This window comes from Lissotriton helveticus, chromosome 9 (genome assembly GCF_964261635.1).
Source record: "Lissotriton helveticus chromosome 9, aLisHel1.1, whole genome shotgun sequence".
Taxonomy (NCBI): domain Eukaryota; kingdom Metazoa; phylum Chordata; class Amphibia; order Caudata; family Salamandridae; genus Lissotriton; species Lissotriton helveticus.
This window is the reverse complement of record NC_136070.1, coordinates 572,482,923-572,510,088: the sequence shown is the minus strand read 5'-3', so window position 1 is coordinate 572,510,088 and position 27,166 is coordinate 572,482,923. Positions and strand designations below refer to the sequence as shown.

Below are 27,166 nucleotides of genomic sequence, written 5' to 3'. Positions count from 1 at the left end.
AGGGGTAATGAAGTAGTAAACAGATGGCCTCTTCGGAGCCACACGCTGCTTGAAATATATCCTAATGCTCAGGATATTAGGTAAGCCACACTTTTCTAGACTCTCAACATCATTAAGCATGGTCATTTTGTGGTTTTGGCTCCTAGCAGCATCAAAAAGATTTCATAATAACTGGACCTATTTGGCAATTTTTATTACTTTTTTGTTGCATCTCATGCGGTACTCTACCCATATTTGTAAGCCTTTCATGATTGAATATAGTATTACACATAATGCCTCCGAGAATACTACTCTGAAAAGTGCATTTCTAAAAATAATGGGTGTTTTAAGAAGTTCTGGCTCAGTGCTTAATTTGTCAAATATTAAGTGCCAGGGCTCTGACCAGGAGGCCACTGCAGCTTGCACCTCCCATCGCCCTTGTCATTGCTGCCAAAACAACTACTAATCATCTCTCTCACATGTAAATGCGACAGTTCAGATTATTCCAGGTCCCCAAAGCTAAAGGAATGGAAGGGGAGGCAGGTATTAGCAAGTTTTTTAATGTATATTGTTTTCCTAAACAACTGGTATACTGCTCATCTCTAAATTACATGAGCAGCGCCACCTTGTGGCAGACTACCCTAAGTGTGGTGTTGGCAATTAGGTGCTGATGCTGAGCACCGGAAACCAATTAAGTGCCGGCTCAAATTAAGCACTGAATCTGGCTGCAATTTGATGGTAACTACGCTGTGTAACGGGGAAAGGCTGACATCTCTTAACCTTTCAACCCATAAACTTCATCGTGGAGGTGATGGATAGTATTATCCTTATAATGTAAAGTGTAACTGGGGCATCTAGTAAAGTACACTTTGAAGAGTTTGAAGATACTGCGTATTCTCTGAATGGATGCACCGGTGACCTCTTTAGAATCCTCGATTTTATAGGTGATCAGGGGCGAGGTCAGGGACCCAGCCACGGCCTGGGCTAAGTTCTCATTATGTCACATAAAACCACAATGCACCCATTCAAATATCACGAAGGAAGAAATGAACACAGAATCACTAAGTAATGTATAATGTGCACAGAATCAATAATCAATAATGTAAACAATGGCTTGACTTTAAAAAACAAACGAAGCAAGAGGTCCTATTTCTAAAAAGTAACAGGGTAAGAAGATAGGGTATACCCCCCTATTATGCCTTATGGCTAGGAGGGTCAGTGCTGGGCCGCCCAATGAGTAGCTGTGGGCTTTCCACGTCCTATTTCATTAATCCATTCTTTCATTATTACAGTGCACTAAGGCTGTTGATCAATGGCAAATCAGGCATTAATTCTGAGCTGTGGCATGCATAGTTGTGCACTGCTGACTTGGTTGTAGGCAGTGGTCAATTTGTAAACAAATAAGTGCAGGGGATCTCGTCACAAGGCAGCGTGCACCAGCCCATTTCTTACTAACCATGAAAGTGGGGAGAGGATGTGGTGTAATGGTCAGAGCTGCCGTCTTTCAGAGCTGGGGAACCAAGTTTTTTTTGCTACTTCACATTGATAGAATCCACTTGTTTATGTATACCTATTAGGAGGGTGATTCTATCAGTACCTCTCCACTTCCTCTTGTGTTTTGGAACCAAGTTTGACTCTCAGTGTCGGCTCAACATCCTGTCATTCTGGACAAATCACTTAATCCCCTGTGTCTACCATAAATGAATGTGTCCTTAACTGGTGCTTAGGAAATGCCCCCCAGTGTTGATGATTAAGTGCTGGTGCTGAGTACCGAAAACCACTGGATCAAATTAAGCGCTGGAGATGAGCCCAGATCTGACTAGGTCCCCTCTAAAGGCACCTGCTGGCCTGGCACTGAATCTGAGATGGAGATGACCCATGACCTTAAATGTTTGTGTCTTAATCATTGTGATAAAGGATGGAAATGGAAAAAAGACTACGGGAACCCATAAATTGCCGGGTCTGGTGACTCAGTGGACTAATGCTTCCACTGCACGGGCCTGTATTCGACCTCATGGTCACAGGTTCAAATCCCGGCAGGTCCACTCAGCCTTTCATCCATCTGAGGTCGCTAAAATGAGTACCATTGAGTTGGGTAACAATAAACATCTGTTATTCAGCGCCAGATACCTATGGGTGAACGTGTGCTTTACAAATTATCGTGTTATGTTATAAATTGGAGGTCAAGGTCTGGCAACAAAAGGGGTTGGGGGTCACAAGGGGTGGAACTTGAAGAGCATAGTCAAACTGTGAAATTGGGCATTTATTTAAAAAATAAAATCTGCTGCAAAGAAGGCAGCTTTGACAAATGTATCAGTAAATCTGTTCTAGCTCACTTAATGGGTCACAGAGAAGTTACATATTAAAATATCTCACAGGGTTAAAACACCTGCTCTCCAGATCTTTGTATGACCAGCAATTTGAGGGGATTATAATGTCTACAAGTATGGAAGATATGGGATTCTTACATCTTATAACCACATTGTCTTATGTAACATTTCCTGTACATTTCCTGTACATTTATTTAGACACTTGTATCATGAATCATGTATTGTGTGTGTATGTGTGTGTGTGTGTGTGTTTTTGTGTGTAAAGCACTCTGACACCCTGCAATGGGATGAGTAGCAATATAAAATAATTAAATAAAAAATAAATGAGTAGGCGCCATTTTAATTATTATTTGTCTAATGACTCATACACACAGATAAATCCTGCATTATTACCGTGGATGCACATTTCTGACATGGGGCGTTCAATAAAGCAAAAACCTACCTGTCAAAGTGTTTCTAAAGTACTTGTGAAGGTATATGGTGTGTGCCTTTGTTTCCTAGTTGTGAAGGCTTGAGATGGCACCCAGCATGGTGGTACTTGGAAAAAAAGAAGGGCTGATGGCCCTTTAATTCAGGCTTTTGTTTTGGTCCAGGTAGGAAGTGGAAAAAAGGAAGACCCCCTCGCCGCCTGCATATTGCTGCTCTGTACTGTATGCAGATAAAATGGGGGCACTCCTGAATTATGTCACGTGTCCTATAATTACACCAGGACAAATTCAACAGGTTTCCCTGGGCCAAGAATTAACAGCCGCAACTGGGATCCGGAGGAATTCCCCTACTGTCCAGTCGGCATGGGCGTAGTTAAGGCTTCTCAACGTGAGCTTTCGTGGCTATCTGCGACCGCCCACGTTAAGAAATCTCGCCAGGAGGTATTCTGGAGTAAGATTTTCATCACTCGCGCTCTCCAACTTAACGTTGTCGAGCAAGGAAACAACGCTATGCAGAGCGGGAAAACTCAGCAAACTCTGTGAGCGGAATTTCACACCAAAGCCTGTTTTCCAGCACTGATTGTGACCATACAGTGCTGTTTCAAGAACCAATAAGAGCTCTGTAAGTGATGGAATAATACCAGGCTTTAGCAGACCAAACCTATACAAGGAGATTTTATCGCCAGGCCTGAAACTAATTGAATATTCCAATAGTTCTGGGTCTGATACAGGTGCAATGTGTCTCAGTTGCAGCAAATCATTGCACCTGTACATAAACAATGTGCCTGATATGAACCATTGAATGCAGAGCTGGCAAATATTTGGAGAAGTAGCACCTATGTGATACAGTGTGACCCCAGGAAGAAAAATATCAATCAAAACTCATGTGCTAAGCATAAGAGAGCAATTTTACATATTGCACTAGGAAAACCTCCCGTCATTGTTATTGTGCTAGTTATCTGCCCATCAAAATGTAAGCACAAGAAAATAAAGCACTATCACAATTGATGCCACGCACCCTAAGAGCTTCTCTGTGCCAGCTGCAGTGGAGATGAGAATGTATTCTAGATTGTCTTCACAATTTGATAGCTTGAGACCTAATACTGACCTCTTGTGCCACCAGCTTCATTTTTATACTTTCTGACAAATTGGGAATATTAAGAAACCAGACATACAGCTACTCGATGTACAAAGACTGGTATTCCTTGTTCATTTATTATTTCGCATTACACTGCACATGATCTTTTATTAGCAACATTGCACATTCTTTCTCACTAGTACAATTCCTCAGGACAGGTTATTTTTTTCAAGAATGACAACAGCAACTGAATAGGAAGAATGGTTGATCTTTATTTCAGAAGTTTTTTTAATTTTCCCCAGTCCCAAAGTAGGAGACATTTTCACAATTAGCCAGTGCAAAAAATGCAAAAATACAAAAGCAGGATCCCAGAAACACGAGAAACACCATTGACAAAACATCTACATTTTTTCAACCCAGTGAATATTCTCACTAGGTGTACACATATTAGAGTTTAAGTATTTATCTAACACATGCAGAGAAAAAAAAAGTATTTCTTGTTTAAGAACGTACTAACATGTATATGTGTGTCTCCCAGGAATTTCTGCTGACAATATAGACATAAATCGTGTGAAGAAATCAGCTGTGAAAGTTACGTGAAGGGACCAGCTACAGCAGAAATGTGAAGGAACTCACTTTAGAAGATAATAGAAGGAACAAATTATGGAAAATATGGAAGATGTGAGAAATAACACACTTTGGGAAATATGTGAACAAACGAACTTTGGGAAAAATGAAAAGGAAAGAACTATAGGTGATTTTGAACAAAATACATTGTGGAAGATATCAGAAGTAACTAAACATAGAAGATGTGAATAAACATAATACAGGAGACATGGGAAGGAACCAACTAAGAGAAATATTAAAGTGAATCAACTATGGGGGATAAGTATGAGAAGGACCCCTGGCAGATATGGGGGAAACACCTACTGCAGACATGAGAATGGAAGAACTAAAGGAGATAAGATGATTCAACGAGAAGAGATGCTAAAAGGAACTAATTACAGAAGATATGGGGAGAATCTAAATACAGACAACTATGGGAGAAGTTGGAATAAACACACAATGGTGATGGAACAATTAAAAAGACATTTTGGGATGGCCCAACAGTAGGAGGTGCAGGAAAACATCAACTATTGGCAATATGTGAAATAATCAATATCAACATTACTAATTAATAATGGAAGATTTGAGAATGAAAAAGGAGACATGGTATGGAATCAACAATGGAAAATATAGGGAGGAATGCATATTAAAAGACGTGAAAAGTAACCAACTACAAGAAATATGGGAAGGGATCATCTGTAGGGGGATAGTAAAGCAATTGAACTAGGGAAGTTTTGGAAAGGAAACAGTTATTGCAGATATGACTCGGAATCATCTTTAGAATTTATGCAAAGAAATCATAGAAGAAATGAGAACAACAGGAAGCGAAATAGGTTAAGGTGTCAACTATGGAAGATATGACAAAAACCCAACTATAACAGTTGTAGAACTGTCCCAACTTTTGGAGGAAATGAGGGTGGGTAAATCACATGAGATATTAGAAAACACCACTAAAAAGATCTACAAATCATTCAACTATGGGTGAAACTTAATGGAATCAACAAGAAACATTATGATGGAGGATCCATTTATGACAAAGATGAGGAACTTACTCTGTGGCAAAAAGAGTACCAACCACAGGTTGTACAGGAATGAACCAATTGAAGTTTGGAAAAGCAGCCAACTATGGCAGAGAAAAAGAGTAATCAACTATGGCAGATACAGTGAACTCAACTGTGAGATATATGAGAATGAAACAACTATGAAAGAAATTGAGTGGAAACAACTACAGCAGAAATGCAATTGAACTAACAATGGTTGATACCCAGATGAATCCCTTCTTGGTCATTTGGGCAGGACCAACTCTAGAGGAATCCATTTAGAGAGATTGGGAGAAAGATCTACCATAGGACTCAAAGACAGAGTTATGAGCTATGGAGATCTTTGACAAATTTAAGCGTTGGTCGAGATAGAGTGTTCCAAACAAACCTATAGCCAGAACTGGCAGATCACCATACAGACTCTCAAAACGTAGCTTGAGCACTATCTTTTGCTGCTGCAAGCACTCCTCAATGCCATTCTATTCTTTGGCTTGTGAGAGCAAGTTTTCCCCATGGGATTAGAGAAAATCTCGAGCCCTGTCTTAGAGGATGCTCTGAGTTCATCATATCCATCTATCTGCACTTGCATGATTTCACCACCATGTTGGAAAGCTGTTCCACCTTGGGTTTTCGGCCCACGTAGTAAATTATTGTGAGAGGCTCCAGGTCTTGTGGAACGCAGCATGGTGCGGCGGATGCATCTGGGTTCATCTTGTTGTATAAGGGGAGCACCTACAAGTGAGGAAAAAGAGAGGCAATTAATCTGATTGGGTCAAACCCAGACAAGAAAGAATAAGTCAATTCTCTTAGCAAACCCCCTTGACCTTGTCTTCTGCAGCCTCCGCCAGACGAGGCCTCTTGAGCTCCTTTCTGCTGACAAGTTAGCTATTGAAAAGGTTCAAACACTGATCCCTCTTTTACAATTCCATATATATATATCTTTTGTGCAGTGAACACGTTGACTGGACTTATACTTAAGCTGTACAGGCAATCTGACCAAAGAGAGAGCAAGAAATGCTCAAACATGGAGACTGAACTCCTGTCTGAAGTTTAGAAGTGCTATGATTGGCCAGGGGTCACTGTTCAAGATGATCTCCCTCCTGACTTCCTGTACATCCTACAAATGTATCTATTTACACTACCACCCTCATTTTTTACAGACCTGCAGTCCTAGGTTAGCAACTTTCTCTCAGGTGACAAGCTACCACGGTTGTCCTTGAAATATCAGTAAGCACCATATGAGACAAGACTGGGATGGGTGGTTGCGAAATTGTACTATTGGGCTTCTTAGCTGGTTCTTATCAATGACTGGTCATTTAGTGAAATATGGTCTCATTCAAATAGACTGGAATTTGACTTAATCGCCAGGTATGGTTTGTCCAACCTGATTTATAGCAAGATGGGGCTTCAAGCATACCCGGAGATTCCTAGCTATTACTGTTTTACTGGCATGAGGACCTCAAACACATCAAGTGACATGGCGCATCCACTGGCATGAAATGGCAAAATCCGACAGCAAGATTGACTGAGTCTTGCTAATGGGACTTGACTGGTATCTCAAACCTTGGTAACGTCTGGTGCCATGATCCCATCAAGTCCTCTGCAGTTCTGACAACAGACTTCCTACTATACAGGATGCAGTTCTTCTGATACCTGCAACTGAGATATGCCTTAGAAAACAATGGTGACAAGCTAAACGCAGCCCCGAGTTCAGTCCCCAAGAGGTGAAGCTAATCATAGACATCATGGGTAAGAAAGGTATATTACGACTACGTAGATCACTTATCATTAACTCACCTGACCCCTTATTAAATTGAGAGAAACCTGGGAACTTGACGTAGGAAACATTGTCATTGCGGAATGGATCAAGGCCAAGATGGCGCAGAGGACTATGACCATTGTCTCAGACACCGACTTATTGAAATCAAATACTTTCATTAATAATATTACAATTCAACACAGCTCTAGAAGAAGTGGTTGGCATGGGATCCTCAATGCCAGAGAAACACTAATTTCCACATGATTTGGAACTGTCCTTGGGTGGCCGGATATTGGCCCAAAATAAGTAACATTTTGGGAAGAATGGTGGGCAGACTATCAATTTTGACCCTAAAATGATGTTGTTAGGCTTTATGGAAGATTAGGATGTCTGCGTCATACCCATATCTCAACCCCATTGATGCTGGATGAGTGGATCAGGGGGATGGATATTTTCTGCAAAAATGAAGCTGGTGTACAACACAAGGTGCAAACGGAGAAACCACACCAAAATATGGAGTCAGTGGTGGGATTACGCACAAGTTGCCATATATGTGGCTGCGTCTCTGGGGAAAACTTTTACCCCTCAACTATCTTAAATCAATTGCGAGCTGTATAATGCCAATTTATTGAACGGAGCTGCCACAAGAGCATTCTCTCTACGTGACTTGTTTTGCTCTGTTCTACACTAAAATAAAACATATATGTATATATATATATATATATATATATATATATCCATACACATGTTGTCCAGAGACGAAAGCGCGGCTCCACAGAAGATTAAAGACACAGCTTTATTGATTGCAGGAGCATGACTGTGCACTCACGTTCGAAATTCAATTTTGCCTAATGCATTTCGAGCCTCCTGGCTCTTGTTCACGGGCTTTGCTGGCAAAACGGAAACCATCATTTTCGGCATTTCGCTTTCGTCTCTGGACAACATGTGTATGGATATATGGAAAGTACTGCACAGTGAAGACAGGTTTGGAGACTAAGAAAAAAATGAGTGATACATCAATACCAAAACGATCTGGATTACAATCAAGAGATGTAAATCTTTTGCGAGACCTACAAAATCTAAAAAACGATGACAGCAGTGAATACAGCACCCAAGAAGTAGTTGGGGATGAGGAGATTAACATCAACCAACCAGCGGGAAGTCCATTTAAACCCACATCCACTTTCAATCCTAGCATGCCTAGAGATGCAATCGATGTATTTTCGGATCGTGTGATAGAGGAAATCAAAACTCTTCAAAATAAGACTATGAAATCACGCCTCAAGCCTAATGTGAAAGCACACCCTTACACTTTGTTAATGAAAAAACTCAAAAAAAATATATATATCGTAATTAACAAATCGGACAAAGGGGGCAATGTCGTGTTATGGGGGAAGAAGGAATATATTGAAGAGGCTTCAAGACAATTGGGTGACACAACCTGTTACTCCAAAATTGACATAACTACAGCTAGAAAAATCAACGAGTCCTATCGCTCAGATCTATACAAGTGGAAACGTGAAGGTCTATTGAGCAGAGATGAACTCAAATTCTTACAAAAAGACTCCCCTGTGATGCCTAATATGTACCTAATACCTAAGGTGCACAAACAACAAACACCAGTACCTGGTAGACCCATAGTGTCGGCGATTAATAGTATGTTTGAGAACACATCGAGATATATCGATTTCTTTTTACAGGATTTTGTGGTTGCATTGCCGGCCTATGTGAAAGATACCACTGAATTTTTGCACCAATTGAGCCAATGCACATGGTCAGATGATATGTTGCTTATCACTATGGACATAGCAACATTGTATACAAGCATATCTCATAACGATGGTCTCAGAGCAATGAAATTTTATCTTGATAAACGTTCAATTGAACTACATGCACATAGCAAAATGCTACTGGAGATGACGGAGATATGCTTGCGGAATAACACTTTCCTGTTTAACAACGAGGTATACAGACAAGAAAGCGGTGTCGCCATGGGGTCGTGTTTCTCCCCCAGCTACGCGGGGCTCCACGTAGGGTGGTGGGAGGAACACGTCCTCATGGTTGAGCACAAGGTATTTTGGGACAACAATGTATTGAAGTATTGGCGGTATATAGATGATGTGTGCATTATCTGGAAAGGGTCAGAAGAGACTGCCATCAAGTTTGTCCAGGCAATCAATGTAAATAACCTGAATCTTCAGGTTACAGCTGATATCAGTAAGTCTGAAATTAGTTTTTGGGATGTTAGGATAGAGATTAAGGATAATAATATATCCACGAGCCTATTTAGAAAAGAAACGTCAGGCAACTCTATTTTGCACGCGACAAGCTTCCACCCTCAGCATACAATTAGAAGCATCCCCTACGGGGAGTTTTTAAGAATCCATAGAACATGCAGTAGTCCTGAGAGTAGAGACAGATGTCAATTGGAAGCCAAGAATAGACTTATTAGTCGCGGATACAAATCCACACTATTAGACTCAGCAAGAAGAAAAGCAAACTCATTGAGTAGGGAAGATCTGCTTGACCCAGATAGACATGCGAATAAACAACCAAACCAAGACAATACTATCAGGCTCATCACTAGCTATAGCCGCCAAGCGAAGCAAATAACTAAAATTGTCAAACAACAATGGCCCATCATTTTAACAGATCAGGTCCTGAGAGACATTGTGCCGAAGGTACCGACTGTGACGTTCAGGAGAGCTTATACAATGAGAAATGACCTGGTGAGCAATAACCCTGAAACCAGCAAGACCAAAGACTGGCTCTGCCCCCGTAAGGGTTTTTTCCGCTGCAGCTCATGTCGAGCGTGCAAATTCGGTGTTAACACCAGAAGTTACACAACCCCATTTGAGGTCAACCCTATACCCATAAAAGATCATTACACTTGCCGGACGGAATTGGCTGTATATGTACTCACATGTAGCTGTAAGTTACAATATGTTGGCAGCACGAAGTTGCCAGTACATCAGCGCATCCTGCAGCACCTGCGTGCTATAGTCCATGCCGACCAGAGCTACCCTGTAGCTCGGCACTTTCAAGTCGCACACAACAAAAATTTGGCAGATTTGACATACTTTGTCATAGATGCGATAGTCCCTAATAAAAGGGGAGGGGACTTTGAGAAAAAATTACGTCAGCTGGAGTCACGCTACATAGTGTTGCTTAACAGTAAGAGTCCGGGAGGATTAAATATGGGGGAAGACCTAAACAATTTTCTATGAATATTTTTAAGGAGGGGCAGTGATTTAGCTTCTGATGAAATACATCGATACCTGTTCTTTATATAGATGAGCCATAGATTCTTAAGACAGTAAAGAATGTGATATTAGTATTTTCTGAGTAGAAATGATTAATGAGTTGGCCTAGAAATGAAACCCCACTAACGTTTTTAGAAATATGTAGAAAGCATATTCGCACTTTAGCACAACTGCACTTACTCAAATTCTTTTTGTATTATATATCAGCACCATTTTTCACTTCTTCAGCACCCGAGTAAGCGAAGCATATCATTTATGACCATGCAATGTTTCAAAGTATAGGACTAACCAGAGGAAAATGGAAACATATTGTGATTTTGAGTATGTTACAAAGGGGGCTACTGTCGAACATGCATAGGGGGCTGTATTCATTCATTTAAATGAATTTAGAATTGAATGATAGGAATGTTTATAATTAACCTGGAAATAAGCCACTATGCATTTATTGGAGAGACATAAGCACGAACAATCTTTTTGGCACAAGGACTTATTCCGTTGTAATATAGGAATATTCGAATGTATTTGTACAGGTAAAATCTTGCCATTAAGAATGAAATGCAACAAATGCCCGGTGTAATGAAACTCAAATTCCATTCAGATCCTTCCTCTCAAATACACATGGCGCAGACATTCCTAGTTTTATAATTAAGTAAGGAATGCCAGACATAATGTTGATTTGTGTAGAAAAACAACGCATATATACGATTTAGGCATTTTTGCCTTTTAAATAGGTGTATTGATAAAACATGTATACCATTTGAATAACTGTATATAAAGCGAAATGATGTATTTATGTTGGCTATATGTCTATGTGATAATACTGGCTTTATCTATGTATGGTTATCATTACAAAATGGCGCCCACATTAGAATGTGTATAGGAACTCATGAAATATGTTAGTCCTTCCTTTCTGTTTACAAAGTATGAGCATTGGCGCCAAACTACTGAATTTAAGTGATTGCTTTTCGCTTTGCTAATTATCAGTGAGCAAGGGCACGGACGTGCCCGAAATGCGTCTGATGGCATTTGTTACCCACCTTATGGATTAAATAAATACAGCAACTTTATATCTTCTGCCTCGGAGTGCTGATTTGGTCGTCCGCGAACTTTTCTGTGCAGGAGGCACATTGTGGAAAGTTGGATTTTTATATATATATATATATATATACATATATGTTTACAGGATAAGGAATATTTACAAATTATTGCTTAATTTGCACAGAACTAATACAATCAGGATTTTATTATTGTAAGCACATTATTTTAAAAGAATGTATTTATACAGCTTTAGAATTAAATGTGTTTTTTGCACAAGGCTAATGATGTATGGCTTTTTAATCATGATTTTAAGCATTATGCATATATTATGAACTGTGTTTAAATTACAGCATGTACAGATCAATGTATGTACATATTGGCTCAATGTATTTAAACAGGTAAAAACAACAACCAAATGCATTCACAGAGGTTCAGCAATAGTAAACATGTATTATTTATACAGAAGGGGTTTTTGCAAATAGCTGTGATTCCTTGAATGTGTAGTCAAGTAAAACAGACAGGTAGTCTGTTTTCCAGATTCACTATGTAAAAAAAAATCACTTGTCACTTTAAATACAGGGAGAAAACTGTAGTATGTCATGTGATCAAGGACCCTGGTGGTTCGAAAAGCGTCAAGGCGGCTACGCACAAAAAATAAATTAAGATTGCACTCACTAAGTGGAGTATTTGGGTTCCGAGAGAAGCAGGGAACTGATTGGAGAAAGGAGAATGGAGGATATATATATATATATATATATATATATATATATATATGTATATACATATATATATATATATATATATATATATATATATATATACTAGCAGCCCGTCCCGACGTTGTCCGGGCATGCTGTAGCCGACCCCACTGTACCTTAACACGCTCCAGCCGCGAACGTGTTTTTCCGGTGTTCGCTCCATCCCCGAACGTGCTCCAGCCTACGCCCCTGCAATATGCGAACATGTGTGTTCGCTCCATCCTCGAACGTGTTTGGCCGCTCCAGCATTCGCCACTTAGACGCACAACATTGCGTCAATGTCCAACGCCCACAACAATACTAAAGGACACGGCCACTCGTATTGGAACGCTAGTCCCACACAGAACACTTCTCTTTTGGCGAATCCCACAACGCACACGCCCACAACAGACTACTTTTCACAAAACGTTCTTTTCCCCTTCTAATGTATATGTTGGGCTGCTGTATAGCCTATGACCATCTGCTGATACTGTAGTTTGCAATGCTGTATTGGGTGTTCCGACTGGTGCTGTAGTTCTTGAGCTTACCCGCCTCAAAGGTTTGGGCTCTCTCTTTATTATATTAGTATAGATATATATATATATATATATATATATATATATATATATATATATATATATATATATATATATATATATATATTGATACCCCTCGGTTCCTTTTCGCCAGAATTTGCAGCGCTCTCTCGCCGGTTCGTAAATCCCACGGCAGAACCACGCCGCATTTAAATCCACAACCAATTCCCCCAGCTGGGAGAAAAACGAGACAAACTCGCGTTTGTCTTCACTTATGTGCTTTTTTATTTAATCCTCACAGCATTGAGTTTCTCAAGCAGGCAGGCACAAATCTACGCGTTTCCGGATAGCATATCCCTTGTTCACGATCAATTTGGCTCCAGGCTCTCAGTCTCAATATAGTGAGTCACATTATTACATCATTTCCTGTTTGATGTTATTTTGGCCCTCGGCATTCTGGATGATGTAGTTTTTTGCAATATTTTTTATTACATTTTTTTATCCGTCTGCATAGCCTATGTCCTTCTGCTGCAACTGCCCTTTCCAACGCTGTATTGGGTGCTGTGATTGGTGCTGCGGTTACGGAGATTACCCGCCTCAAAGGTTTGGGCTCTCTCTTTATAATATTAGTATGGATACATATGTCACAAATTGGCTCAATTTTGCGGGTGGTGCGATCCTTTTAAGCGTCAGAGCCATGCCGCATTTATTTATAACTTTACAAGTTTCTCATATGGCAGTGCGACAGGAGGGTACGCTAGATTGCGCCCAAGTTTCCCGCTTTTGCACAACTGTGGCTGGGACGGTTCACAGAGCCTGTTTGCACGCACTCACAGATAAATTGTTTAAATTATGATAAAACTAACCAATTGACAAGGGAAGGAGTGCATTCCTATCAAGCAGCAATTATTTATTAAACACTCTTCCAGCCGAAAGAAATGAGCCGCATTCATATGTGAGAATTCCTAATCTTTATGCTTTAATTAGAATGCAATCGGAAGCTTGTTTCCGGTCCAGGGAAGGCATGGCTTGGCAGTTCGGGCTGGACTGTTCCCATGAGGCACAGGGTCAGACTGATTTGCATATGGCCATGTCTGAACTGGGGTGGTGTGGAGTGCAAAAAAACGATGGATTTAGGCCCAGATCTCTGTACTGGGGTGAATGTATGACATTGTTCTGCATTCTGTCCATCAACTGTGGTTTTTGCATTAATTACAATCCAGGCTGTAAATAATACGATCCACATACCTACGCGTTTTGGTCCCGCCGGGACCTTGGTCGCGGGATATACACCATTTAAAAGCCACTCTTACCATTATGTTAAGTAGACACCAGAGTAATATTAACCAGACACACACACATATATATATAGTAACACAAAAAAGGTTAAAGATAAGTTATAGTTAGGACAACTTTATTTATGTTTGCTTTACGAACCCAACTTAAACTATACAAAAATTAGACATTCTAAAGTTATAGCTATATGTTTAATTTATCATTTATGCAACACTTTCAAATTGATGTCATACTAATAACTCACATTTATGCACACACACCATCTTAAAATTCATATAACTCAAGCACCTCCGTGCACAGTCTTCTCACCTCACTGCCCACACTACATTAACTATAACTCGCCCCTTCTTCATGCACTACCTTAACCTTTGCATATGACAGAAGTTAGAGCATGTGAAATTACTGCATAAATAAAAACACTTATGATATCTGAACTTATATAATGTGGCAGAACATAGTGCATGGTATAGTGGCAAGTTAATGCAGTGTGGCGACTGAGGTAAGTAGACTGGATGAAGGTGCATGAGTTATATGAATTTTAAGTTGGGGCGTAAAGTACAAATGTGAGTTATAAGTATGACTTATTAATTTGAAAGTGGTGCATAAATTATAAATTATAACTATAACTTTAGAATGTCTAATGTCTAATGTTTGTGTAGTTTAAGTTGGGTTTGTATAGCGAACATAAATAAAGTTTTCCTAACTATAACTTATCGTGACCTTGTTTTTTTGTGAATCTCAATGTTTTTTCTGTTAGTATCAAATTTGGAATATTCGTCCAGCTTAGTTTTGTAGAGTGTAGTGTTATTACATATAGTGTGGTAGATTATATTGGAGAAGAGTTTTGTAAACGTCTACTATAGTATATTGTGGTATAGTGGAGTGGAGTAAAGTGGAATCAGGTATACTAGAGTGTCGTACAGTGGAATGACTTAACTCTATAACCCACATCAGGTGCACTCAGCCTATACTTTGTTAAACATGGAGCAGTTCTCCCCCCCCCCCAAACCATAGTAATTTGTTAACTGTGCACCATATAACTTTTAAAATACACAATTATTCTTGCCTCCTGGGCTTTTGCTATTTCCTTGCTACCGACCTACATGTATAAGCTCAGTAACTCTAGGCTGTATATGACTAATTCAGGGCGAGCCAACTGCAATGGCTGACCCGTTGGCTAGCAGGAAGGGACCTACACGAGATCGCCTTCACGCAAGCCCAACTGACAAGCGGGGAGCTACACTCCCTACTGCTGCCCACGACTGCGGTCCCCCGGACCTGCCACCCCCTCCTACGCACTGCCTTGCTGTGCTGGCGTAAGGCGCTGAAATATGCGGCGGGGACCATCCCTCTGCTGGAACTCCCAACGCTGCAGGGACCTCTGTCACGACGCAGAATACAGCCCTGGACGGAGGCAGGAGTGGATCGGGTGGGTGACTTGTTTAGGGACGACGAGTTGATGGATCACGCTTCCTTCACTCAGGCCACGGGGGCCCCACCTCGGCTGTACCTCCTACATGCCACGGTGACACGTTATATACGACGCACGTGGGCTCCACAACGCATCAAACCTGCCCAACATGATTTGGTACATCTCGCCCACCACATGGGCACGGGTGGACACTTAGTTTGATGGCTCTGTGTGGGTATTAGGGAACACGTTGCTTCGCCCCTTACAACACTCAGGGACGCATGGGTCACGGACACGGGAGAGGCCATATCAGATGGGGAATGGAAGGTTATCCTAGAACACCACAGGAGAGTCTCTAGGAATGTAAAATTCAAATTCATCCAGGCAATGATATTACATAGAGCGTATCTCACCCCCCGGAGGCTTCATAGAATGTTCCCGACTTCCCCACATACCTGTCCCCGATGCCAAGCGGATGAGGCCGATATCCTTCATATGCTGTGGGCCTGTCCACGGATACACTACTACTGGGGAAAGGTCCGACACACATTACATAACATCACGGGCCTACAACTCCCTGAAGGGGCACTACCCTGCCTGATAGGTCATAGGAAACGGCCCAAGACCTGCAAGGCCCAATTGAAGCTACTGGATCTGGCACTCTTGTTGGCACTCAGAGTTCTCACTATGAGATGGAAATCGACCGGACCCCCGAGTGTAGTGATGTGGCGCTCTGACCTATTAAAATGGGGACGGGCGGAGAGCGGGATACTGCGCAGAGAGGAGGAGAGGGGACTCCGTAAACATCCCATTTCACAGGACTGGGAACGAATGTTGATTGAACTGGAAGGTGTGGACCTGGAACCTCCACTAGGGAATGAAACATGACCGTACACATAGGGGCCAAGGTGGAGGACTACGAGAATGTAGGCGAGAATGCTGTGTTGACAGGTATACCCAGCCAGATGTGTCTTTTTTGCACTAGGTGGGATAAGGCCATGGTACCAAGAATTGTAGACTATAACTGAGAACAGAGCTAGGAGACGGAAAGGGAGGGTGGGATTTGGGTGGGAGGGTGTTAACTTACAAGGCAATATTGTATGGTGCTTGCGAGAGATTACTGACAAGTTCGACTGTTCCACCTGAGTACTAAGGCGAGAGGACAGCGCACATTTGTTCAATTGCCAAAGTTTGATTAAGAAAAAAGTGAAAAGGCTGATAACTGCCGATGTGATCCTCTGTAAACTGTGAATTTTGATAAAGCCATGAATAAAGAGTTAAAAAAAAAAAGACTAATTCAGGGCTATGGAGGAAAGTTTAATTATGTATTGTAAAGATTATATAGTGCACTATTTCCAACTGTTTGGGGTGGAAGAATTTTCACGACTACAACTCACACTAGTTATGCTCAGTCTCTACCCTGTTTTAATGAAGTACTGCTTCCACTTAAAACTTCACTTGTAGCTAAAGTGTGCACCACATAACTAGTACCATACTGAATGATCAATGTCTCGGGTACTACACTATCTCTATATGCGGAGCAGTAGCTTGGATAATGTCGCTAGGGATGTGATCAATTATGTACTTATTGATGTCATCAGTGATGTCACCAATTATGTCATTTAACATGTCATGAGTGATGTATTATGTGGGATCATAAAGAAGGCATGGTGGGGGCACAAATTATAGTTAGCTCAGGAAGCCATAACTGATGAATTTCTAAGTTTTTGGAGTTTTAAACATTCGTTTCTGTAGTATTATAACACGTAACTAGAATGTCACTTTAACCTCTGTTTTTTCAGTGAATTTCTGGCGTTCTTTAAACGTAAGATAAATTCTTATTTCCTTAGCTAACTATAACATCATTATAACCTTTGTTTTTTCTGTGAATTTCTGGCGTTCTTTAAACGTAAGATACATTCTTATTTCCTTAGCTAACTATAACATCATTATAACCTTTGTTTTTTCTGTGAATTTCTGTGGTCTTTTATCATATTTATCCAACTTACCTACTGAGCAGAGCTTCTGGCCGTATGCAGCAGGAGGTTGACCACAGGGCCTAGGTTGTAGCCAGGCCCTGCATTCGACCCCAGTCAGTGGGCAACCCTCAGCCACAAACAGCCTTCTGCCATGTGCAGTGGGGGTGCTTGGCCAGAGGGCCTGAAAATAACCCTCTGAACCAGCATACCCTCTGATGCGCATAGCCTTCAGCCATGCACAATGGTGGCTTAGGTGCTGGGACTGTCCCTGCTGCCAACCCTTCGCAAAGGTCAAGGTTCCAACTTCATCTGCAGCACAGAATGGATACTTATTTTGGGTGTGCTTTTTTCAAATTTGTTTAATTTTTGTGCAGTTTTCAACTACTGCTGTTGGTTTTTATAACATTTTAAATGTACATTTTTCTTGTTTTTAAAAAATATTTTACAGTTTTTATTTTTTTTATTTTTTATTTTTTACTTTTGTTATGACTCTTTCATTTTTATCTCTGCTCTGTTTCCAGGTGCTGTACATTGCGCCTGAATATATTCTTCTACTTATTTTACCACTGACCACAGCTTTATGACAGTATCTGCAGTATATCCCAAAATGCTGCATGTTGCCATCATTTTATTCTTCTTGTTGCAGCACTTCCTCCGGAGCAGTTAGTGGTCTTTTGACTGTTCAATTCTTCTGCACGTGCTATGGTGTTTGGGTGCATAGCCCTCAGGTACTTCCACACTCCACTCTTCGAATACTGGCCAGCCTTCACTCTGTGGAACACCTTCTTCCACAGAGTGCGCATCTCCTCCTGTGCATTATTTGCCTATTCACCAGCTGCAAGCTCAAAAACTGCCATTGCAGTGATTTCTTCACTTTCCTGTCTTCTTGTGGTGCTGCAGAAGTGCTTGGTAGCACAATGATGTCAACATCTTCCGATGGTGAACCTTGCATAGGTGTGGTGGATGATGCACTTGGTGGTTGTTGGTCTCCAGTTCTGTCTAACAGCTTCATGGCTTTGAATTGTATTTAGTGCAAAGTGTCTCTTTTAAACACCCGTCCAATAATGGTGGTTGGCAAAATCATTTGAGATGGTTCATAAATGGTGTTTCTTTTAGTACTGTCTCCTGAGTGGCCAATGAAATGGGTTCTTTAGTTTTAATTTTCTTTTTTAACCTCCTATATATACCACAAGACCCCTCTTCAGGACCCACAGAACCAATCAGAGGGTCTCGTGGTAGTCCCACCTGGGTTTTACTTCCTGTTCAGGGTCCTAAGGGAGTATCACGGGAACAGATTAAAAAAAAAAAGTTACTTGAGGTACTTCAGAAATGTACTCTTTTGGAACGTCTGGCATGTAGAAATACATATTTAGTTGCAACATTGGGCAGCTATTCGCTGCAAAGAAAACGCAAGACGAACAAGAGGGAGCCTCCACATCTACAGCTCCTCTTCCCACAGTTGGGGACATTGCTTCTCCTGATGCTGCTGCCACCTTGACCGGAAACATCTATACCAGTGCATTGTGCTATATTGCATGTACTACAGGAAATGTGTGTCTGCAGGAGAGAAGAGTACAGAAGACAAGGACAGGTTGTTAACTGCCCATGAAAAAGTTTTTTTTAAAAATAGTTATTTTAATGTTATTTTGAAATCCAAGGTTTGATGTCCCTTGTTTCCACCCTTTTTAGATAAAGAAAGGTCAACAACAGGTTTTTTTAAAAGAAGGTTCCTATTGGAACCAGTTTTTCTAGTTAAAAAACAGAAACAGAAAATGTATGTTGTTTGTTGTGTCTGTCCGTTAGTATATCCTTATAGTGTGCGGGCCAGTCCACTGTTATAGGTTGAACCTGATGGCGAACACCTATAACAACAACCTCAGACTCTAATGACTACAATAGTCTGCTACAATAGACTATAAATCCCAGATTTACAGAGAAATAGTGAAACGCAGAGCAGCAAGTAAAGTTAAGTAAAGTTGATGCGCTGCATTGCATCAACGATAGCTAGTACAACACTTTCATATCTGCTAAGATGTGGCACTGTTCTACTCTCCCTCTGCAGTCACACTAGTCATGTACCAATTCAAACACCTGTGCATCATAGTGCAAAGGTGCATATGTTGTGTAAAGCATATATTTTGTACTGGAAGAGGCTTTTTCCACATTGCATGTCTGCTGTACAATGCAACACACATGCAAAATGAAAACTTGAGGACAAATTAATAAATTATAGCCTTATAGCCCGCCGTAGAGGGCTATACCGGCTATTAAAGGCCCTCTCCAGCGTTAAAGGCCCGAGCCAAAGGCGAGGGCCTTTAATGAGGGAGAAGTACTTTAATAGCCGGTATAGCCCAGCTACAAAGGGCTATAAGGCTATTAGAACATTCTGCCACTAGAGGGCAGAATGTTCTAACAAAAAAAACAAAGCCTTATGGGAGCGTGAGGGGATTGGAATCCCATCAGGCTCCCTGAAGCCTTTGTTCACAGCCAGACCTGAGAACAAAGAAACATTGGAATGTTGGACCTCCGGGCTTATACCAGCCATTACAAGCTCGGAGCACTCCGTTGTTTTCAATGGAGCTACCAACAGTCCAATGTTCTAATTCTCCTTATTAACCTGGTTTGGCTACCTCGGAGGGGCTCGGTGTCTGGAGGAGAGAGCTATCCATAAGGGCTGAGTACAGGGCAAAGACTATGCTCAGCAGGAGCTTGCACATCCATGTGTGGAGGTTGGCAATCCGCAAAAGGTTAGATACAAGGCATAGGCCTACGCATTGGGCGTCTGGCCACCTACGGAGGGCTTGGGTGTCTGGAGGGAGTGGACTGTCGATGTGGGTTTATACAGAGGAAGAAGACCGTGTGAAGCTGGGGCTTGACCATGTGTGTGTAGATGCTTGCCCACTGGAGGTTGGCTGTCCACAAAGGGTTTGACACAGAGTAAAGGCTGTTCGCATTGGGGGTTTGACCACCTAAGAGGGGCTTAGGTTTCTGAAAAGAGTGATAGTTCATGAGGGGTTGTGCATAGAGGAAAGACTGTGTGCGACAGTGGCGTGCCCATAGGGGGTTGATTGTGAACCGAAGGTTTGGCACAGGTGAGGGCCAATGGTGGGGTTCTAGCCACCTAAGAGGGGCTTGGCTGTCTGGAGGGAGTGAGCTGCCCATGATGGGTGGTGCACAGCAAAGACATGTGCTACAGTGCCTTATCCACCTGTGTGCAGTTGGTTGCCCACAGGGGATTCGCTGCCCACGTAGGGTTTGGCACTGGGTGAAGTTGTGCGCACTGGAGGTTTGGTCACATAAGGGATGACAGAATGTCCTTAAATATCCTTATGGCCCACTGCGGCAAGACCCACCAGCTATTAAACTGGACCTGCACCCACCCTCTCTGGGCCACCAACCCCCCAGCCTCACACATAGCATGGGATTGGCTCCCTAGCTACTGCCACAAAGTGTCCACCCTGGGTACCTCAAGACCATGCAAGCATCAGTTTATGATTTTCCGATACCAGTATCCCACTGGAGTCCTGCCGAACCTCAAGGGAGCAGTGGTAACCAGTCCACGTGTCCTGTATTGGCCAGCCCAACTTTTCTCTTCATGTTGCATCAGGCCAATCAGAATGCTCAACATAGGCCACCGTAAAAAAAAACCTTCCTGCCAAACATAATGTTCCATACAAATATGGAAAATTTGTCACAATTTCTGGAGAAATACAGACTTTATCATAATCTCAGCTTTCAAACTAATCTGCACAGCTTTACTACTGTTAATTCTACTAGGATCATGCGGCATGGAGGACCAAGTTATGTGAAAAGGTTTTCATAATTATGAGGCAAAAACTACAAATTTTGTAGCATATTCTGTGAGAGTATTAGTTTCATCCATTTTAGCTAGAAACTATTTTTGGTGAAATCTGCAAATTTTGCAAATGATGCAACAAATTATGTGGCAAATGCAGTTAAAATCATAAATATGTAGTGAATTATGCAGCCACAGAAGTGCATAAATCCTCAGGCTCTCATTATTGTCTATTGTATTATCAGCAGATTATTTATGAAAGGTAAACCTAAACATTCCTCATGGCAATCGGTGATCATTGCTAGCTGTAATTTGACGAAAAACGCTTTTTCAAGATAACTAAAATAAACATGTAACATACAAAATACACAAGTGACATTTACAAACTATTAGCACAGACCCTTGGGCTGCCAGTTCACAGTACCACAATTTAAATCGAGAAGTGCTTTGTCTGCAGTAAAGGTAAGATTTGCATCTGTACGTTCATGCTTTTCGAATTTGTATTTATGGTTGATTTTTGCAAAGTCTTTATTATTAGGGTGATTGCTTTAAGCAAATGCTGTGAGCTCGGCACGCATTATGGACAGTGGTTCCAGTATAAAATGACCTTTATGTTTTGTGTTATATTATATGTACCCTTTAGACATGGGACTAACAGCACATACTTATTTGTTCTATGTTATATGTGTACAAGTCAGAAGGGCGGATAGGCACAGCCTGATAGGCCGTAAAGTATACCCCACTAATACAAGCAACAAATACTGTAACACGAGCGCCCGGATGGAAACTTCCGCCAAGTGTCCTATTTGTTATATGTTATGTCATTTATTGTAATGTGAAAAATGGCAATAAAAACTTTCAACAAAAAAAATAATAATAATAAAAATGTGTACACACGTTTGGAACGTTTAGCAATTCGAGGTCACCTGTAATGCTCCAGAATACTCTCTGATTAGATACAAATACTCCCATAAACTTGAAAGCAAGAATGATAATTCCTTCCTTTCAAAATAAAATGTACACCAAAAATAGCAACTAGAAGAAAAACGTTTTGCTAAACTGTGCAATTTTTGGTACTATTTCTTTGAGGCATCATTTTACTAAAAAGACTTTAATGCATGCTAGTAGTTCCCAAAATTATTATTTATGGAAAAATCAGTGTAAACTAGTTTCAGCAGGATTTTGAAAAGCATGAAATGATAAGCATTGAGAATGACAATGACGGTGGTTGCCAGCCATTTGGTTTTGTCAATGCGTGTTTTGTTTTGACTTGGATTTTGTAAAACCTTATTCTTTGAGGGAGCTGCTGGGGCCTCGCCAATGTAGCAAACACATTGGCTAAAAGCAAAACAAATTTTGGGCTCAGGGAGCACACATTGCCATAGTAGTCCCTAACAACTAAGGAAAATATTTTGTGAGCCAATTTGCTACTCATGAAAAAGCAGTATGCAGTTACTCACAGCGAAGTTAGCCATATAAGAATTTATGTATATTAATAAATAAAAACAAAAGGTCTTGGCTAACAGAAGATGTAATAAGGAGCCCAATTATTAAAGAAAGTCAACAAAGTGCAACCATGGTACAAGGGAGTAGACAGAAAATTAAAATACCCCCACTTTGAACTAAAACGTTTGATGGCACCAAGCAAACGAAGCAAGTACGCCCAACCCTCACTAGAAGAGCTCCCTTGTCTCTTTCAACCAAGCAGAAATCCACTCATTCTTTCACCCTTGCATCCACCCGCTGATATCCACTAATTCACCTTTACATTCTGTAATCTATTAATCTTTTTAACCTTCGTTTATTCTTTCCCTATACATCCATCCACTCTGTCACCTATCTATTCATCCATTCTGCCATCCATCAGTCTGTCCATCCATCTCATCCCGTTTTCCATCCTTCCAAGCACTCTGCCATCCATCCTTCCATCTCTTCACTCTGCCATCCATTCATCCACCCACTCTACCGGGCATCCATAATCTATCCATCCATCCATGCATCCATTCATTCCATCTGCCAACCATCCATCCACTTTGTCATCCATCCATCCACTGTGCCATCCATCCATTCAAACATTCACTCTACCTGCCAACCACTCTGTCATCTATCCACTCCGCCATTCGCCCATCCATCCATTCTGCCATCCACCAATCTATCCATCATGCATTCGTCCACTCTACCATTTACTCATAAAACCATCCATTTCTCCATCCACTTTGCCATCTGGTCACTAGCCTTTTTACTCATCATTCCTTTACTCTGCCATTCTTTCATCTGTCCATCCACCTATCCATTCACTCACTCATCAATCCATCCCTTTACTATCCCATCCTTTCACCTTTCTATCCACTTATCCAGTCACTCATCCTTTCACCCACTCATCCATCTTCTCACTTATTCATTCACCCACTCATCCATACATCCTTTCACTATTTTTTTCCATTCAATCAGGCACATGCATCAAAAGAAAAAACAGTCGCAAACTGGCAGATTCTCAGAATCTGCCCCTTTGCAAACAGTATTTTTGCATTTGGGCTGCATCATCCCAAATGCAAAAATTGCAATTTAAGTAATCTCTAAATTGTGATTAGTTAAATTGTGATTGCATTTAAGGAATCACAAATTGAGGTTCCTTAAACGCAATTCATTAAAGTAAAAAAATCAGCGAAGTTGAACTTCATGGTAATTTGCAAAAACTTTTAAAAATGCACTTTTGTGCATTTTTCAAAGTTTCATGTTGCGTATACACATGCCCTTGGGGCATGTGTGTGCGCAACATATGTGCACAGATCAATTTGAGTGGTGCAACAGGCTGCATTTTGACACCCTTGCACCCTGAAATTGCATGCACAATTTTCGAGGACCTATTGGCACTCGCAAATTGCGCATGCATTATCCCATTCATTCCTATGGGGCTGTAGGCCCATAGGAATGAATGGGAAGCCATTCCTTATTTGCAACTCGCAATTTGCTAGTCGCAAATAAGAAATGTGTAGGAATCACTATTTTTACAGCGATTCCTACATGCATATGCTTTTGTGAGTCCTTAATTGCGATTCCTTACTTATCACAATTAAGGACTCGCAAAATCCTACCTTGATGCATGTGCCAGAATATTCTTTCCATCTTTCTCTCTTCTATTTACTCATCTTTCGTTCTTTTTTTCTCCTCCTTACTCTTCTTTTTACACCATATTCCTTTATAGCAGTATTGTTAGAAACGGGGTTTCTTGTTGGCTAGGGTATGCACCTAAGCCAGGCAGAACCCACCACTCTAGCCGAGGCAAGTAAGTTACACACCAGCTGCTGCTTCTCAACAGCATGGGGTACGGGACAACATGCATTTCTATTAGACGACATGAGGTCTGAAGAAGGGAAGGAAACTTTGTGATTGCAAAACAAGGAGGCTGTTGCCTTGAAGACCTCTTGATTCGGGAGGTAATTTTATGTTCCTCTCGACGTCTCACCCTGGACGTTTTACCAGGAGCAAGGCCCCCATGTTGGTGAGGAAAGAGTAGACCCACCCTTGAGGATGTGCGGGTGGCGGCACAATTCCTCTGGGACCAACTCACCCACAGTGCTTTATGTGAGGAAGGGCCAGTCCTCAAGAAGCTGTGTCAGGGAGGTGGGCACCCTCACACGGTGCAGCAGGGAAGGATGCAGGCAGACGGGCCTTGAAAATGGGGCCCGACTTTTAAGCCTTCCCTCGGCTGGTTGCACACAGCACTGTTCCAGGGGCAGGGTCTCGGTGATGGTCTTCGTGCCTGGCCCACCCCTGGTTACTGAATAACTTGTCTGAAGGAGTGGATGTCACATGCACAGGGTTTCTCTCAATGTTGACGTCACGAGGACCTGGAGGGCCACTCCCACCGGGCTTACCTAAGGCCGGAGGCTTCTGAAATGGTGATCGAGTGCTTTCAGATGGCCTTCTCGCGCCAAGGACGCAATTTGAGAAAATGAAGCGCTCAACACGCGCTTATTTGGGGCAGACAGCGAGATCAGTCATGATTCCTTCTTTATTACACACTGCTGCAGGACTCACAGACAACCAGAGTCTCACGGCAGCGGTGCGTACGTGTAAATTTTGATGCCCCTGACTTGGCAAAAACAAGGGGAAGGCAAGCAAGCAAGCCCTTGGAGAACGCTTGATGCTGGGCACAAAGGAAGGTAGCAGGCAGCGAGTCAGCACATAAGGCAGTTTAGCAAAATGGCTGTTTCTCCTGGCAGCACAGCAGTCTTCTGGCAATGTTTAGATTGTAGAGCCAGCAGCACTTGGCTACAAGGACCATGAAGTGTCTGGTTAGAGCAGAATCAGTGAGCAGCAGGCCGCAGAGCAACAAGCAGAACAGCAGTCAAGTTGAGCCCTTTAACCCATTCCATGCTCATGACGAGCTCAGCTCGTCATGCAGCACAGTGCTCGTGTGCTTATGACGAGCTGAGCTTGTCATGACCACACCCGTTTTTATTGCTGTCCAGCACAGGAGAAGAATAGCACCAGCAGCGAGGGTGTTAAGTGGCCCAGCAGTTAGTAGGCAGCAGGGCAACAAGCAGAAAAGCAGTCAAGATGAGTCCTTTAAGGAGCATATCAGTGCAGCAGGACAACACACAGAAAAGCAGTCCAGAGGAGTTCTTTAAGCTGCACAGCAGTCGTTCTGTCAGAGGTTCAGCTCGAGATGCAAAGGTGCTTCACTAAAGATGCGGTCAGAGTCCCTGTACTAATACTCAAAATTGTCTTAAATGAAGGGGTGACGTCAAATGAACCTTTAGACGTAAGCAACAATCCTTTTCAGCCCAGCCTTGGGTCCAGACAATCAGTAGAGGGTCAGCCCTTTGTGTGAGGGCAGGACACAACTTATACAAATGTAAAGTGTGAGCGACCTCTTCCTCTCCCAGCCCAGGAAGACCCTCGGTATGCAGATGAATACAGATGTAACCCCTGTCACATCCAGCCCTTCCTGTGTTGTGGCTGTCTGGAAAGTATGCACCAAGTGCAGCTGTCATCCTAGCTCAGACGTATAGTGGAGTCAGGCTGCAAAGAACAAAAAATCATAAGCACAGAGAAATGCCAACTTTATAAAAGTGCCATTTCTAAAATAGTAATGTAAAATCCAACTACACCAGTAAGCAGGATTTATTACCACTATAATATATCTAAACATACCAAACATGGCAACACCACTCCTTTCAGGCCAGGAATAACCAATGCTAGCCTACGAGAGGAGTAGGCTGCACAGAAATAACAAACAAAATAGACTGTCACTACCAGGACATGCCACATAGAAAGGCACATGTCTTCCCTTTTACTTACACAGTACCCTGCTCATGGGGCTACCTAGGGCCTACCTTAAGGGTGACCTAAGTGTAATAAAAGTGGAGTTTAAGACTTAGCAAGTAGTTTTAAATGCCAAGTTAAAGGGGCAGTAAACTGCGCACACATGCCCTGCAGTGGGAGGCCTGAGAAAGGTTTGAAAGGCTACGTTTGGGGTTGGCACAAGCACTGCTGCAGGCCCACTAGTGGCATTTAATTTACAGGCCATGGGTATATGGGATATCACTTTACAAGGGACTTATAATTAAATCAAATATGATAGACAGGTGTAAACCAATCATACCATGTTTAAAGGTGAGAGCACATTCTCTTTAGCACTGATTAACCGTGGTAAAGTGCCCAGAGCCCTGTCCTAAAGCCAACAAAAAGAAGGTCAGAAAAATAATCAGAGGAAGGCAAAACGTTTGGGGATAACCCTGTGAAAAGGCCAGGTCATTATTCATCAACTTTTGTCCGCCCAGTTACAGATAGAAGAGACCCATAAAGAGCCTCGCCCCTGCCATTGGATATAGCCTTGATTTAGTGCAGATTTACAACGTTTGTATATCTTCGTCATTTAAAT

General features: G+C 41.8%; 1 protein-coding gene across 2 annotated transcripts in view; it reads right to left on the bottom strand.

The window, feature by feature from the left end:
- Nucleotides 1-4,067: 4,067 nt before the first annotated feature.
- Nucleotides 4,068-27,166, bottom strand: part of LOC144781594 (transforming growth factor beta-2 proprotein-like) — a 139,242-nt gene continuing 116,143 nt past the window's right edge. For both annotated transcript variants that reach the window (XM_078660509.1, XM_078660510.1), the window contains one exon: nucleotides 4,068-6,193. In XM_078660509.1, coding sequence (XP_078516635.1) covers nucleotides 6,035-6,193 — 159 coding nt within the window. In that variant the 3' untranslated portion in view covers nucleotides 4,068-6,034. The remainder of the gene's footprint in view (nucleotides 6,194-27,166) is intronic.